Source organism: Ranitomeya imitator, chromosome 3 (assembly GCF_032444005.1).
Source record: "Ranitomeya imitator isolate aRanImi1 chromosome 3, aRanImi1.pri, whole genome shotgun sequence".
Classification (NCBI taxonomy): Eukaryota; Metazoa; Chordata; class Amphibia; order Anura; family Dendrobatidae; genus Ranitomeya; species Ranitomeya imitator.
Window position 1 is genome coordinate 275687869 of NC_091284.1, and position 16134 is coordinate 275704002.

The window sequence follows — 16134 nt, forward strand, 5'->3', positions numbered from 1 at the left end:
CCACACAGCGCCGGCGGTTAGCGAAACGTTGAGCCTTCTCCTGGGACAATGTTAAATTGTCCACCACATGAGTCCAAATCTGCTGCAACCTATCCACCACAGTATCTAAACCAGGACAGTCCGAAGACTCAACCTGCCCTGAAGAGAAACGAGGATGGAAACCAGAATTGCAGAAAAACGGCAAAACCAAAGTAGCCGAGCTGGCCCGATTATTAAGGGCGAACTCAGCCAAAGGCAAAAAGGACACCCAATCATCCTGAACAGCAGAAACAAAGCATCTCAGATATGTTTCCAAAGTCTGATTTGTTCGTTCGGTTTGGCCATTTGTCTGAGGATGGAAAGCCGAGGAAAAAGACAAATCAATGCCCATCCTAGCACAAAAGGCTCGCCAAAACCTCGTAACAAACTGGGAACCTCTGTCCGAAACGATGTTCTCCGAAATGCCATGTAAACGAACCACATGCTGGAAAAACAATGGCACCAAATCAGAGGAGGAAGGCAACTTAGACAAGGGTACCAAATGGACCATCTTAGAGAAGCGATCACAAACCACCCAAATGACCGACATCTTTTGAGAGACAGGGAGATCCGAAATAAAATCCATAGAGATATGCGTCCAGGGCCTCTTCGGAACCGGCAAGGGCAAAAGCAACCCACTGGCAAGAGAACAGCAGGGCTTAGCCCGAGCACAAGTCCCACAGGACTGCACAAAAGAACGCACATCCCGCGACAAAGACGGCCACCAAAAAGATCTAGCCACCAAATCTCTGGTACCAAAGATTCCAGGATGACCAGCCAACACCGAACAATGAACCTCAGAGATAACTCTACTAGTCCATTTATCAGGGACAAACAGTTTCTCCGCTGGGCAACGGTCAGGTCTATCAGCCTGAAATTTTTGCAGCACCCGCCGCAAATCAGGGGAGATGGCAGACAAAATTACCCCCTCTTTGAGAATACCCGCCGGCTCAGGAACACCCGGAGAGTCGGGCACAAAACTCCTTGACAGGGCATCAGCCTTCACATTCTTAGAGCCTGGAAGGTACGAAACCACAAAATCAAAGCGGGAGAAAAATAGCGACCAACGAGCCTGTCTAGGATTCAACCGTTTGGCAGACTCGAGATAAGTCAAATTCTTGTGATCCGTCAAGACCACCACGCGATGCTTGGCTCCTTCAAGCCAATGACGCCACTCCTCGAATGCCCACTTCATGGCCAACAACTCCCGATTGCCCACATCATAAATGCGCTCAGCAGGCGAGAATTTTCTAGAAAAGAAGGCACATGGTTTCATCACCGAGCCATCAGAACTTCTTTGCGACAAAACAGCCCCTGCTCCAATTTCAGAAGCATCAACCTCAACCTGAAAAGGGAGCGAAACATCTGGCTGGCACAACACAGGGGCAGAAGAAAAACGACGCTTTAACTCCTGAAAAACTTCCACAGCCGCAGAAGACCAATTGCCCACATCAGCACCCTTCTTGGTCAAATCAGTCAACGGATTAGCAACATTAGAAAAATTACTGATGAAGCGACGATAAAAATTAGCAAAGCCCAGGAACTTTTGCAGACTCTTCACAGATGTCGGCTGAGTCCAATCATAAATGGCCTGGACTTTAACAGGGTCCATCTCGATAGTAGAAGGGGAAAAAATGAAACCCAAAAATGAAACCTTCTGAACTCCAAAGAGACACTTTGACCCCTTCACAAACAAAGAATTCGCACGAAGGACGTGGAACACCATTCTGACCTGCTTCACGTGAGGCTCCCAATCATCCGAAAAGACCAAAATATCATCCAAATATACAATCAGAAATTTATCCAGGTACTCTCGGAAGATGTCATGCATAAAGGACTGTCTTCAAAGGGAGATTTGTAGTTAAAGTTCTGCGCTGCCGCTAAGATGAATTTCAGGAGAGTATAGTTGATTCACAGTGGTTTTATTCTACGCGTTTCAGGGATCTCATGCCCCCTTCATCAGGAAATACCACACCCGCTGCTGGTCAGGTCCGATGGGTGTCTCCGGTCCACTGCGGCGCCTCCCATCTTCATTACAAGACGTCCTCTTCTGATCTTCAGCCACGGCTCCGGCGCAGGCGTACTTTGCTCTGCCCTGTTGAGGGCAGACAAAGTACTGCAGTGCGCAGGTGCCGGGCCTCTGACCTTTCCGGCGCCTGCGCACTGCAGTACTATCCTCTGCCCTCAACAGGGCAGAGCAAAGTACGCCTGCGCCGGAGCCGTGGCTGAAGATCAGAAGAGGACATCTTGTAATGAAGATGGGAGGCGCCGCAGTGGACCGGAGACGCCCGTTTGACCTGACCAGCAGCGGGACCGCCCCTGGGTGAGTATAATATAACGTCTTTTTCTCCTCTTTCAGGTAACATCGGGGGCTTATCTACAGCATTACAGAATGCTGTAGATAAGCCCCTGATGACGGTGGGCTTACCTCTCCCACGAATTTCGGGGTGACAGGTTCCCTTTAAGGCAATCAGAGATAACATGAGCCGAATCACCACAGTAAGAACACAGCCTATTCTGACGTCTGAATTCCTGCCGTTCTATTCTAGTCAAAATCCTATCACATTGCATAGGTTCAGGACTTTACTCAGAGGATACTGCCATATGGTGCACAGCTTTGCGCTCGCGCAGACGCCGATCAATCTGAATGGCTAGAGACATAGATTCGCTCAAACCGGCAGGCGTAGGAAAGCCCACCATAACATATTTAAGGGTTTCAGAAAGACCTTTTCTGAAAATAGCAGCCAGAGCCTCTTCATTCCATTTAGTGAGCACAGACCATTTTCTAAATTTTTGGCAGTATAACTCTGCCGCTTCCTGACCTTGACACAAGGCCAACAGGGTTTTTTCTGCATGATCCACAGAATTAGGTTCGTCATACAATAATCCGAGCGCTTGAAAAAATGCATCTACATTCAATAATGCCGGATTCCCTGTTTCAAGAGAAAAAGCCCAGTCTTGAGGGTCACCATGCAACAAGGATATGATGATTTTTACTTGCTGAATGGGATCACCAGAAGAACGGGGTTTCAAAGCAAAAAACAATTTGCAGTTATTTTTAAAGTTCAAAAACTTGGATCTGTCCCCAAAAAACAAATCAGGAGTAGGAATTCTAGGCTCTAAAGCCGGATTCTGGACAACATAGTCCTGGATACTCTGTACTCTTGCAGCAAGTTGATCCACACGAGAACACAAACCCTGAACATCCATGCCAAAGCATATATCCTGAACCACCCAGATATCAAGAGGAAAAAAAAGACAAACCAGAGCACAGAAAAAAAAATGGTTCAGAATTTTCTTTTCCTTCTTTTGAGATGCATTTAATTCATTTTTGGCCACTTGTACTGTTATGATACGGTGGTCTAGGAGCAACATGGAACGAGCTCTGAAGGAAGTGGTAACTGTACTGACCGCAGTCCCTAAGCTCAACACAACACTAGAAGTAGCCGTGGAATGCTCCTAACTCTCCCTAGGCATCTCGTCACAGCCTAAGAGCTAACTACCCCTAAAGAAAGAAGCAGGAATGCTTTCTTGCCTCAGAGAAAATCCCCAAAGGATAGATTAGCCCCTCACAAATAATGACTGTGAGTGGAGAGGGAAAAGACATACACAGAATGAAACCAGGATGAGCACGGGAGGCCAGTCTAGCTAAATAGATAGGACAGGATGGAATACTGTGCGGTCAGTATAAAACACTACAAAAATCCACGCAGAGTTTACAAAAAATCTCCACACCTGACTAAAGGTGTGGAGGGCAAATCTGCCTCCCAGAGCTTCCAGTAAGACATAATTAATTCACACTGATAAGCTGGACAAACATAGAAAGCACAGAATGGATAAGTCCACAAACTATGGACAGAAAATAGCAAGCAAAAACTTAGCTTTGCTGAACTGGTCAGGATAACAGGGAACTCCAAAGAGATGTGAATCCAACCAGGAACCATTTAAAAGTGGCACTGGCTGAAGAAAGAGCCAGGCCTAAATAGCCGAGCAGAAGAGACGATAAGTGGAGGCAGCTGATGACAGCTAACTCCAAGGAGCAGCCATACCACTAGAAACCACAAGAGGGAGCCTAAGAGCAGAACTCACAAAAGTGCCACTTACAACCACTGGAGGGAGCCCAAGAGCAGAATTCACAACGGTGGGCTGTGCTGTGTACTATGTGGCTGTGTTATGAACTACGTGGGCTTTGTTATATTCTACGTGAGCTCTGCTATATACTATGTGGGCTGTGCTATATACTACATGGGCTATGTTATATACTACGTGGCTGTGCTATATACTACGTGGCTGTGTTATATGCTACGTGGCTGTGCTATATGCTATGTGGACTGTGCTATATGCTACATGGGCTGTGCTATATACTACATGGCCTGTGCTATATGCTGCATGGCTGTGCTATGTGCTACATGGGCTGTGTTATATGCTACTTGGCTGTGGTATATTTCTCTGCTGTATCTGTGCATCATGAATCGTGGTATGTGTTAAAGAGGGGGGCCCACAGACTTTTTTATCCGGGGCCCTCAAAGACCTGTAGCTGGCCCTGGCTTCACTGATTGTTCGCATCCAGCCTGGCGTGACCAATCAGCAACAGGCGCAGTCCGGCCGAGAATTGGTGCAGAATTTGAACCACGCTTCGCTAATAGGTTGCGCCCGGCCGGCCGAATCCCGTGTATAAATTGCATTATTCTGAAAACTTCATAAATAAACTACATACATATTCTAGAATACCCGGTGCGTTAGAATCGGGCCACCATCTAGTGTTATATAAAAATCCAGAAGAGACTTTGATTTCTTTAAGAATTCTTGTTGAATTCATACAAACAGCAGCAGGTAAAAAATACTTTCTTCAGACAGGCTGAAAGCACATGTGCCTCTAATGAAGCCAAGATGGAGACTGAGACACAGGGAGAAGAAGGAAGTGACATGACGCCCAGCAGAGGGAGACAGGGAGACAGAAGGGACAAACTTCATGGAAAGGGAGGATTTCAGCTATGCAAAACACAGGAACACGTAGCAACAATAAACAATATGAGAGACTTCAATACAGCATGTAAAATGTACAGGACAGTCTGTAAAATGTCTCATTCATGGGACATAACACTCCCCATCTGAAATCTTTAGATTTCATAATTCTTATGATGTCCTCTGGGGATGTCACTGTAGACCTGAAAAGCAAAAGGAAAACAAGCATGCAAGCAACAACAACTACAACAGTTGTAGTCCAATTGGCATGGTCCAATCTTCAGTTGGAGGCATGAAGTCCTCAACAGCGGGATAGTCTGAGTCCAAACGTAAACCCATCTTCAGATTGTGGAAGCCGCAACATGCAAACACTTCCACCAACCCAACAATCCGCTGGAGAAAGTTCAAATGTTTGAATGTTCCATCACAGCTGGAGGAATATATGGAGGTAGGCTCCCCGCCGTGAGCTGTGTCCATAAACAATGACTTTCATCTGATGTCCTCCTTTGATAAAAGTAGCACAAGCTCAGTGACTTGATGGAAGAAAATACGAGTTGAACCGCCTTTCGTAACCTTGACTTCTACCTTACGGATCTTCCAGTCATTGCTTGGTTTAACCTTGGTGATAAGACCCATTGGCCAGAAGTCTCCCTCTTGGCGATTAGGTTTTGCAGTCTGCAATTTGTGACAGCTTTGAAGAAAGTGCAGGTATTCAGTTTTCCAGCAGTGCCAAAAGACACTGGACAAGGGTTGTACCTGTTTCCACTGAAGTATGTAAATGTCTCCGTACACAAACTTCCCTTGAGGGACTGCAGCAGCTCCAACCTTCTGAGTAAGAAGTGTAGCAGGAGTAATGATAATTGGTGCATCAGGGTCCGATGTTACTGGTACCACTTTACTGTCTGTGTAGAAGGTAAATGAATCAATAGCAATGTCCATTTTGTTCTTTATAGCTTCAGCTAACCCCACTGCCAGAACGGCGGAACAAAGTTCGAGTCTTGGAACAGAGTGAGCAGGTTTCGGGGTTAGTTTTACCTTACCAAGGATGAATCCACAATGCACCTTGTTATCTTCTTCCAAGGTCTTCAGGTAGGCTATGGCAGCTATAGCCTCTGTAGAAGCGTAGGAGAAAATGTGGACTTCTCTTCTGATGGTAGCTGAAAGGGTGCCTGGGGAATAACATTGTGGGACTTGGAAATGCTCTAAGACCTTCAGAGACTTCTTCCACGCCTCCCACCTTTGTTGTTTCTGGGATGGTAGCGGAGTGTCCCAATCCGTATGCTCGGCGGTCAACTGTCAACAGTATCTTGACTTGAATGGTGATGGATGTGATAAACCCGAGAGGATCATAGATGCTGTTCACAACAGATAGGACTCCTCGTTTAGTGAAAGGTTTATCACAAGCTGACTTCTGGAAAGTGAACGTGTCCTGCTTAATATCCCAAATATCTGAGGTAGTTTCTGCTGTCTTTTGTCATGATAAAACAGTGAAACATTTGTTGAATGTCGGCCATTACTGTGACAGGTTCTTGTCTGAAGCGAATCAGTACTCCTATAAGGCTGTTGTTTAGATTAGGCCCAGTGAGGAGCAGGCTATTTAGGGAGATGCCTTCATATTGAGCACTGGAGTCAAACACCACTCTAGTTTGTTCGGGTTTGAGAGGATGGTAAACACCAAAGGATGGGAGATACCAGCATTCTTCACCTTCTTTTAGTGGGGGTGCGGGTTCTGCGTGACCTCTGTCAAAGATATTCTGCATGTCGACAAAATGTTTCTCCATCTCTGGCCTTTTTAAGGTGCGTTTTAGGGATGAAAACCTTGCCGTTGCTTGTTGCAGATTACCAGGTAGCCTTGTTCTTGGAGAACGAAAAGGTAAAAGGTGCTACCCAGCTATTTGAATCGTCTTGGGTGAATTCCTTTTCCATAATCTTTATGAACTCTTTGTCCTCCCTTGCAGGTGCTAACTGGTTGTCTTCTCTTGTAGAGCTGAACACTGTTGACCCGAGGTCATCATTGTGGGACAGGAATATGTTTGTGTCGTCAGAGGTTTCTTTCTTCCACTTGTTGTCGCTTATCTTCTCTTTCACCCAGTAATGATGTGGGCATGGTTGAAAGTAAGTGCTGTGACCATTTGGTAGGACGTGAGTCTTAAAGGAGGAAATCCTCCTGGGTCTCTTCATTTTTCCTATACAGACATTGCCTATGATAACCCAGCCTAGGTCAAAGCGTTGAGCAAATGGAGCATCGTATGGCCCGTTGATTTGCTAACGTACCTTGCGTAGTCGCAGAATGTCTCTGCCAAGCAAGATCAGAATGTTTGTGCTGTTGTCGAGAGCTGGTATCTTGCCTGCCAAAGTCCTTAGATGAGGGTGATGGAGCACAGCCTCTGGAGTTGGAATTTCCTCTCTGTTGCACGGTATCTGGTTGCATTCAACCAGAGTGGGTAAGGGTATCTCCACATTAATCTCAAGAGAAGACACCATGAGTCCATTGGCTCTTCTCCAAGAGGCCTCCCTAACACCGCTCCAGGTGCCCAGGGTGTAGGGGTGAGAGTTTCCCTTTAGGTCAAACATATCAAAGAGTTCTGACCTTGCAAGTGACCGGTTGCTCTGATCGTCCAGGATAACATACACCCTTGTGGTTTTCTCTGGTCGACCCTTGGGATACAAATTCACCAGGCATATCTTCGCACACGACTTGTCCCAGAGGCCTTCTCCACAGACTTCTGTGCATGAAGAAGATATTGTGATAGATCTCACTGTTTGAACATTATCCTCCCCGCCTTGCCTCGTGGTGGGGGAGGCGTAGGCTGTGCAGTGTTAGATTGGGAAGGATGGAGCGCTTGCACATGCTCCTCACTGTCGCACTCCAAACACTTAATAGATATTTTACAGTCCTTAGCAAAGTGTTCAGTAGAAGCACAGCACCTGTTACATATCCCAAAGTTCTTCAGAAGCTCTTTGCGTTCCTGGAGTGGTTTCTTTCTGAAGCCAATATACTTTTTTAAGGGGTGAGGTTTCTTCTGAATGGGACACATACGATTAGGATTCTCAACCTACTCACCTTTGTTTCTCTTATCTTGTAATACTGAAGGTGTGGGAAGAACATCAGTCTTCTTGACGGACATTGGAGCTTGGCGGTTCCTGTAGTTAAGACATGGACTCTCGTGTTTAGGAGATGAAACAGGGTCGCTGTGTTCTTCATAGGAAAAACTTGGATCAGTCTTACACTCTGCAATATTTTCTATGAACTCACAGAAGTAGGGAAATGGAGGGAAGGAGACTTGTTTTTCCCTTTTGTATTTTGATACAAGCATGGCCCACTTATTTTGGATATTGGATGGCAGCTTGGAAACTATTGGGGTTACCCCATGAGCAGTGTCTAGGTAGCTGAGGCCAGGCAGATACGGGTCTGCTTTGGCCAGCTGAAGCTCGAACAGAAGGTCGCTGAGCTCTTCTATAGCCTCAGGACTGCCATAACTTATTTCTAGCCTCTTCCATGCAGCGGTGAGACCCACTATAGGATTACTGATGTGGACGGATTTAAATCTCTTGACCCGATCCATTGATTGTGGCCCAAGCCACCTGATTACCAGGTCTAGCTCTTCAGCGGCGGTGATGCCGAGGTCACTGATTGTGGTATTAAAGGTACACTTCCAACCCCTGTAGTTCTTTGTTTTATTGTCAAACTTTGTAAGACCAGTCTTAGTTAGATCACGCCGAATCATGTACCTTGCAAAGCCAGTCATATCAGCATTCTCTGATTTTGGAACGACCGTTGCTGGCAGGGTAGCATTGTTCATACAGTCTGTGCTTTGACCTGGGAATGCAGGAACATATGGGGCGGCGTAGGCGTTCAGTCCTTTAACTGGCTTAATGAGTTTAGTTTCTGCCACACATGGGAGTGGAATTGTGTGACTGACCAGAGTGTGGTGACTGCATTTTGGCCTGCACATGTTTCTGTGTATAAAGTTTGGTGAGGTGCAGGTTTCCGGTACATTCCGGTTCACAGAGGAGGATCAGGATGCAGGGTTGGCAGCGTATTGTACTGACCTTGGGTGCAGGATGTGGGTAAACACTCTGTGTCCTGTTGTCTCAGGGGAGCATCTGTGCGGTCAGGAAGGATTGCAGGAGCAGAGGGAGCGCTGTTTTGGCTTTGTACATAGTCTCTAGTACGCTTAAGAGGGTCTTCAGTATCAAAATCATTTAAACTGACACTGTCTCTTTGGCTCCCACTGATGGCTTGTTCCAGGACCTTTAACCTTGCCATGGCTGCAGCGTGTTCGCATTCCTTCCCTAGGACCTCTATTTCTGCCTTTTTTCTTCTCTGGGGCCTCTGTTTCTGCCTTTCTTTTCTTCTCTATGGCCTCTATTTCTGCATTTCTGCACACTGCTTTGGCTGCCTCTATTTCCATCTCAGTTTTCTTTTGAGCGAATGCAGCTTGTATTTTAGTAGCCTCAGCTTCTGCACGTGCTCTTACGAGCTGTTCATTGAGGGTTGAGGATTTTGAAGAGCGTGACTTAGATGATCGCTTTGACTGTCTGGCTGAGCCAGAAATACAAGATGACTTCTCGGCTATTAGCACGATTCTTGCCTCTGTCTTGGCTTTTATATTGTGCACCATGCTTTCTCTATCAGAGTTAAGTTGTTGGAAAGCTTGCAGCTCTTTGCAGGGAACTGACGGGTTACGTCTCTGTAACACGGAGGTGCACTGATCTGCCTTTTCTGCATACAGTTGATAATCTGAACACAGTTGTGCAAGGGTTCCCTCCGGTGGTCGTTTGAGAGAAGCAGGCTGAGACAGGCTGTCTATGTGACTCAGCAGTTTTTGCCATAGCACGGAGAAGATCACGTTTACTGGATTCTAGATTCTCCCTTACTTTCCATGTGGGCTTTGTGGTACGAAGCCGCCGCAAAACGCGCATTGGGGCTTCGGTGGTGACACCTGGGAATCTGCAGAATGGGTAAGGTCTATGGAACCGGGATGGGCATTTAGTGTGCTATACTTTGACTTTAACCCCACTGTGGGATTCATGTTATTGTGCAATTGACCACCCGGTCCATAAAAATCCTTGCCGTTGACATGCACTATTGGCACTTTATGATGTAATATATGCAGATATCTATAGGGGCTGTCACCGTTTATTTTCAGTGTTTTCTTCAGTCTCCCTTGCTGTGTTTACCTTGTATGTGATGATCGATTTTCATAACATTGTGATTTTTCTAATGAATAAAAACGTGTATTTATACCTTTTCAAGTTGGACGTATACTCTGTGTGCTTTTCTCAGGTATATTCAATTGCTGCTTGAATCAGTCTGAATCTACAGTGTGCAAATTGCAGTAAGAACAAGGAGAACCATTGCATTTGAAAAGTTCTGCATATTCAAAAAATAAAATAACCAATCTTCCAATTTTGACACTGGCAGATAAAGCTAATAAACTGATTTATTTTCTCTTTTGTACAGATTACTTTTCAGCAGTCATTATAATTACAGACATGATTACATTGAAAGGTAACACCTGCAATATAGTAGATAACACACCTCATTCACAATAGGTGATTGTCACAGCTCACCTACTCCCCCTCCCTTCAAACCGACTTTGTCTAGATTGGAGCACGTCTAGAAAGCTATCCTGTAGAAATAAATGTGTCAGATCCAGTCTGTTGGTACTTAATGTTCATTTGTATGAGTCAAATATTAGATTTAGTAGCCAGTACGAGAATTACAAAATTAATGATTTTTTTTTTAAATATGGATAAATATTAGGTCATTTTATATTGACTCATTTTCTTTCAAATCTAGAAAATGTGGACAATCCTTCAATTTCATAATGTTATACTTTGCCAATAAGTTTCTTTTTTACTGTTTCATCTAGGATTCGTCCTCAAAGCAATAAAGAACAGGCTGAAGGATGCCATATATGCACATGGGTTTACCCAGGAGAACCCCAGGTACTTTTGGGTAAGGACAAGGCCTTCACTTATGATTATGTGTTTGACATAGAAACTGAACAAGTCAAAGTCTACGATACTTGTGCACGTGGTTTGGTGGAGGGTTGCTTCCAGGGCTACAATGCTACAGTTCTGGCTTATGGTCAGGTAAATATGGCCTATTTTTTCTGTACTTTATATCTGTCATTTCTGTTTTATTTCATAGATGTTTTATAGCCTTTTTTAAGTGTCATGTTTGCAGGTATTTTAATGATTTCAGACTGGTGCAGGAAAAACACATACAATGGGCAGTGGCTTTGATCTGATGGTTAGCGAAACAGAGCTTGGTATCATTCCTCGCGCTGTCCGTCAGCTATTTGGAACAATCCAGGAGCGTGTAGGTGCATCCCGTGCAAGTGGGCTCCCGGTACCCATATTTAAAGTCAGTGCACAATTTCTAGAGGTAAGTGAGATAGTGACTATACATACAGTATATGCGTACTAAGTTCTCGTGAACTCTCATTGTGGTCAGTCATTAGCAGGACTGGGACTAAAGGGCTGCTCTAACACACAAATCCCACACACCCATATACAATATATTTCACCCCCCTCACAGCAATCAAAGAATGAATGCAAGGTTCAACAAACTGTTTTACTTTGTCATGACACTTAAAGCTCCCTTAAACAGGTTGTCCTTGGTTCATTTTCATTTGCTCGAGGTTTGCAGATGTAAAAATACCAAACAAAGCAGTGCTCACTCTCCTCTGCTCCAGCTCTCTGTTGCTGTTCACCTCTTTGTTGACAGGTTAAAAGGATGATGTCTTGACCACAGCAGAGCATGATCATAGGACACAAAAATTGTCTCAGCCAAAGACATTGTGTAGCTCTTGCCTAACATTGTATACCTCCCTACAATATAAACCCCACACTCTGCAATTCAATTCATATACTACATTTTATTTTGAATGAATCACTGCAATAAATAGCATTTTACAATTTTCACACTATTCCAGCATTATGCACAGGTCACACAAGCACATCGCACATCACACACACTAAACATATCATGAATATGCTGCATTCTGCTTGGTCCTGTGTTACATCTGAGATTAGAAGATCGCAGGGAATAGCTGAGCACAGGCCCTCTTTAAATCCTCACAGCCATTCATGAGTTAACAGGTTTCTTTGTGGCATGTAAAAGGTTTAGAGTTCCTCATGGTCTATTGGGACAACAACCTTCCATTATATAAACCCTTATCTGGCTTCCCTCCATGTGAGCAATAGAATCTTCATTCTGTTCCTGGTTTCATTAGAGGAAGTGTTCTGGAAAGTCGCTCTTGTCATATTGAGATTGTTGTATGCTGTTTGTTGTGAATACCTCTATCTTCCCCTTTTGGTGTTCTTGCATGTTGCTTTTCTGTTTCTTTACTGTGCACTAGGGTTGTTCGATCCGATCATGTAAAATCGGAATTATACCGATTTTCACTATGAACGGAATTCCGAATCCCGATTCGGATCTTTGAATGTGATCGGAAATCGGATGTGCGTATTTTTTTTTTTTTTGCACAATGCTTGTGATTGACACATGAACCACCCAATGAAGAGCTTGAGAAGCATGGGCACATCCTGAAATGCTAGTAGGCATATTAACTACTGGCATGACTGTGATTGGCTGTGATCAGGCACTATAAGGCCATGATCACACGTTGCTGTTTTTACCACTGATCCACGGCGTTTTTGACGCTGCGGATCTGCAACAGTTTTCTGGGGGTCTGCGCGGGCTGTCGGGGGTCTGTGCGGGCATCTTCCGATGGGACTATAAGTCCCACTGGGCTATGCCTGCTACAATGACAGTGGACAGTGCTTGACACATTAGCCAATGATGGGTAATTAGTAGTCCCATCGGCCGGCTAATGTGTAAAAAAAAAAAAACACAAACATACATAATACATACATACATAATACATACATACATAATACATACTACATATATACATACATACTACTGTACATACATAGTACATACATAGTACAATACATTCATACATTACATACAATACATACATATAACATAGAGTACATACTCACCATCACTTGTCACTTTGATCCCCGAAGCCAGTGTCACCTGTAAAAAATAAATATTAAAATAACAAACAAACAATATACTCCCTGATCCATAGAAATCCATGACAATCTCCCGTGGAGAGCAGCAGCATCAGCTGATGCAACCATCAGATGCAACCGCTCTGTAGGGGCTCCAGGAATACAATGACGGGAAGGAGGTATCCTTCCGCACTGTATTCCTCCACCACTGTAAAAAATAGTTCCTAGTCTCACTTTTGGCACTGCTGTGTGAGAAAGTTCCCATGCAGCAATGGCATAAAGTGAGACCAGTGAACTACAGTAACCTCTCAGTGATGCACTGCAGGAGCCATTGTCTCCTGTCAGTGTGTCACTGGAGGTCCTATAGAGCAGTGACATCACCAGATGTCACTGCTCTATAGGGGAGATCGTTGTGGGACTCTCGTTATTAATTGGATTGGAGCGGACAGGGAGTATACGGTTTATTATTTTACGTTTTTTGCAGGCGCTGAAGTATGGTAAGTATGGTTAAATTAAGAATAATAAAATACTTTTTTCTGGCTGTGTCTTTATTTTGTTTTTAACTCTTTCACTACTCTAGGATTAAAATTAATAAGATATTAATATCTTATTCACGCCTCTCCATTATTAACCCGGCTTAATGTCACCCTACAATAGCAAGATGACATTAACCCCTTATTACCCCATATCCCACTGCTACTTGAGAGTGGGAAGACAGGGGCTAAGTGCCGGAATTGGCGCATCTTACAGATGCGCCATTTCTGGGGTTGCTGCGGACTGGTATTTGTAGCTGGGGATCAATATCCATGGCCTCTCTCTAGGCTATGAATATCAGCCCGCAGCTGTTTGCGTAGCCTTTCTAGCTATAAAATATAGGGGGACCCCACATTTTTTTCGTGGGGGTCCTATTTTAATAGCCAGTAAAGGCTATGCAGACAGCTGCGGGCTGATATTCATAGCTTGGGAGGGGCCATCCCCTTCCCAGGCTACAAATATTGGCCCCCGGGCGTCAGCTTTCCCTTCTGGTGCAGAAAATTGCGCGGGAGTCCACGCCATTTTTTTCCGTTTTTTTTTTTTTTATTAGACGCTCATTAAGAAACTGGCCTTTCTATTATATATCTATGAATATATCGATCTATAGATATATTTATAGATAGATATATCTAAAGATACATAGATGTATCTATCCATATATCTGGCTGCTTTCACACATCAGGTTTTTGCCATCAGGCACAATCCTGCGAGTTTTGAAAAAAACGGATCCTTTTTTTTCCGTCGGATCCGTTTGTTTCTCAGAGTTGTATTAGCGCCGGATTATGCCTAATGCCCACACATTTCATCCATTTTTTGCCGGATCCTTCAGAAAATCTGTTCCCGGCGGACGGAGAAAACATACAGAAGAACGGTTTTTCTGTTCTGCGAAAAAACGAACAGTGACGGATCCGGCGAAAAATGTATGAAACTGAGATCTGAAATAATGAATCCGGCCTCCGAATCCGGTTTTTCATGCATTTTTTCCATTGAAATCATGCACATCTTTCATTCTCTCTCTCTAAAAAAACAAAACAAAAAAAAAACCCGGATCAGTTGCATCAGTTTTTCACTATTTGCAACGGATCCGTTTTTTCAAAAATTCAACGGATCCTGCCTGATGGATAGATGTAGATGGATATATGGATAGTTAGGCTACTTTCACACATCAGTTTCTTTCCGTCAGGCAGAATCCGGTGAATTTGTGGAAAAACGGATCCATTGCAAATAGTGAAAAACTGATGCAACTGATCCGTTTTTTAGAGAAAGAACGGAAAATGTGCATGATTTCAATGGTAAAAATTCAAAAAAATTTGGAGTGGACAAGTCACATAAAAAATCTTGCCCAACCTGCAGCTCCATGTGCCATCTCTTCCGCTAACGTTGTAGCTTGTTCCTCCCAGGAGAGAGTGGGAACGTCCTCCTGCAGTAGTGTACAGACAGCCATCGTCACTGTCACACCGGCACCAACCTAACAATCCCGGTTATCCTCACAGTCACAGTCTAGCCTGCAGCCATCCGTCCCACAGTTATGGGCTCGAAAAAGGAAATTCCCGCCAAGCCACCCCTGAGCACATTCCCTCAATGCTAGCATTTTAAAACTGCTGGCCCTTGAAATGCTATCATTCAGGCTGGTGGACACGGACGCCTTTTGCAACCTCATGGCATTGGCAGTCCCACAATACTGTGTTCATAGCCGCCACTATTTTAGTCAAAAAATCGTCCCTGCCATGCAACAGCACGTGGAGAAAAAAAATTAAGCATGCGCTACTTAACACCATCAGCAGCAAGGTCCATCTGACCACCGATGCGTGGACCAGTAAGCATGGTCAGGGACGCTACATTTCCCTCACTGCCCATTGGGTAAATATGGTAGAGCCGGGTACAGCAGTGGATAGTGGCACTGCGTAGGTCCTGCCAACGCCGAGGATTGCAGGACTTTCGTCCGTTCACATTGCCTCTTCCTCCTAACTCCACTTCCTCAGATTCCTCTGCACAGCAGTTGGCACCATTTGCACCCACAAGGATTGGTGAACCGTCCACTGACACGACCAAGTTGAGCACTGCTGTGGCCAAACGTCAACAGGCCGTGTTGAAATTAATTAGTTTGGGGGATAGAAGCCACACTGCAGAGCAGCTGTGGAATGCCATTAAGCAGCAGAGCGACCAGTGGTTTGGGCCGCTCAACCTTCAGCCAGGTATGGTGGTGTGTGATAATGGGCGAAACCTGGTGGCAGCTCTGGGTCTAGCCAATCTGACTCACATCCCGTGCCTGGCACATGTGTTAAATTTGGTCGTGCAGAGTTTTCTTAAAAGCTATCCGGATCTTGAGGATCTTCTGCACAAGGTCAGTGGCGAGTGTGCTCACCTGCGCCATTCAAGCTTACACAATGTGCGCATTGCAGCTCTGCAGCGAAGATTTAACCTGCCTGAACACCGCCTCATATGTGACGTCCACACTAGGTGGAATTCCACGTTGCATATGCTGGAGAGGTTGTGTGAGCAGCAGCAGGCAGTAATGGAATTCCAGCTGCATCAGGCAGGCGCAAACGAGTCGCACAGCTCGCAGGCCACACTTCACAT

The 16134-nt window shown here is 44.9% G+C and overlaps 1 protein-coding gene across 3 annotated transcripts in view; it reads left to right on the forward strand.

The window, feature by feature from the left end:
* KIF21B (kinesin family member 21B) overlaps positions 1-16134 on the forward strand; it is a 764016-nt gene that overhangs the window by 97634 nt on the left and 650248 nt on the right. For all 3 annotated transcript variants that reach the window (XM_069756481.1, XM_069756482.1, XM_069756483.1), the window contains exons 2-3: positions 10863-11085; positions 11198-11380. In XM_069756481.1, the coding sequence (XP_069612582.1) occupies positions 10863-11085; positions 11198-11380 (406 nt within the window). The remainder of the gene's footprint in view (positions 1-10862; positions 11086-11197; positions 11381-16134) is intronic.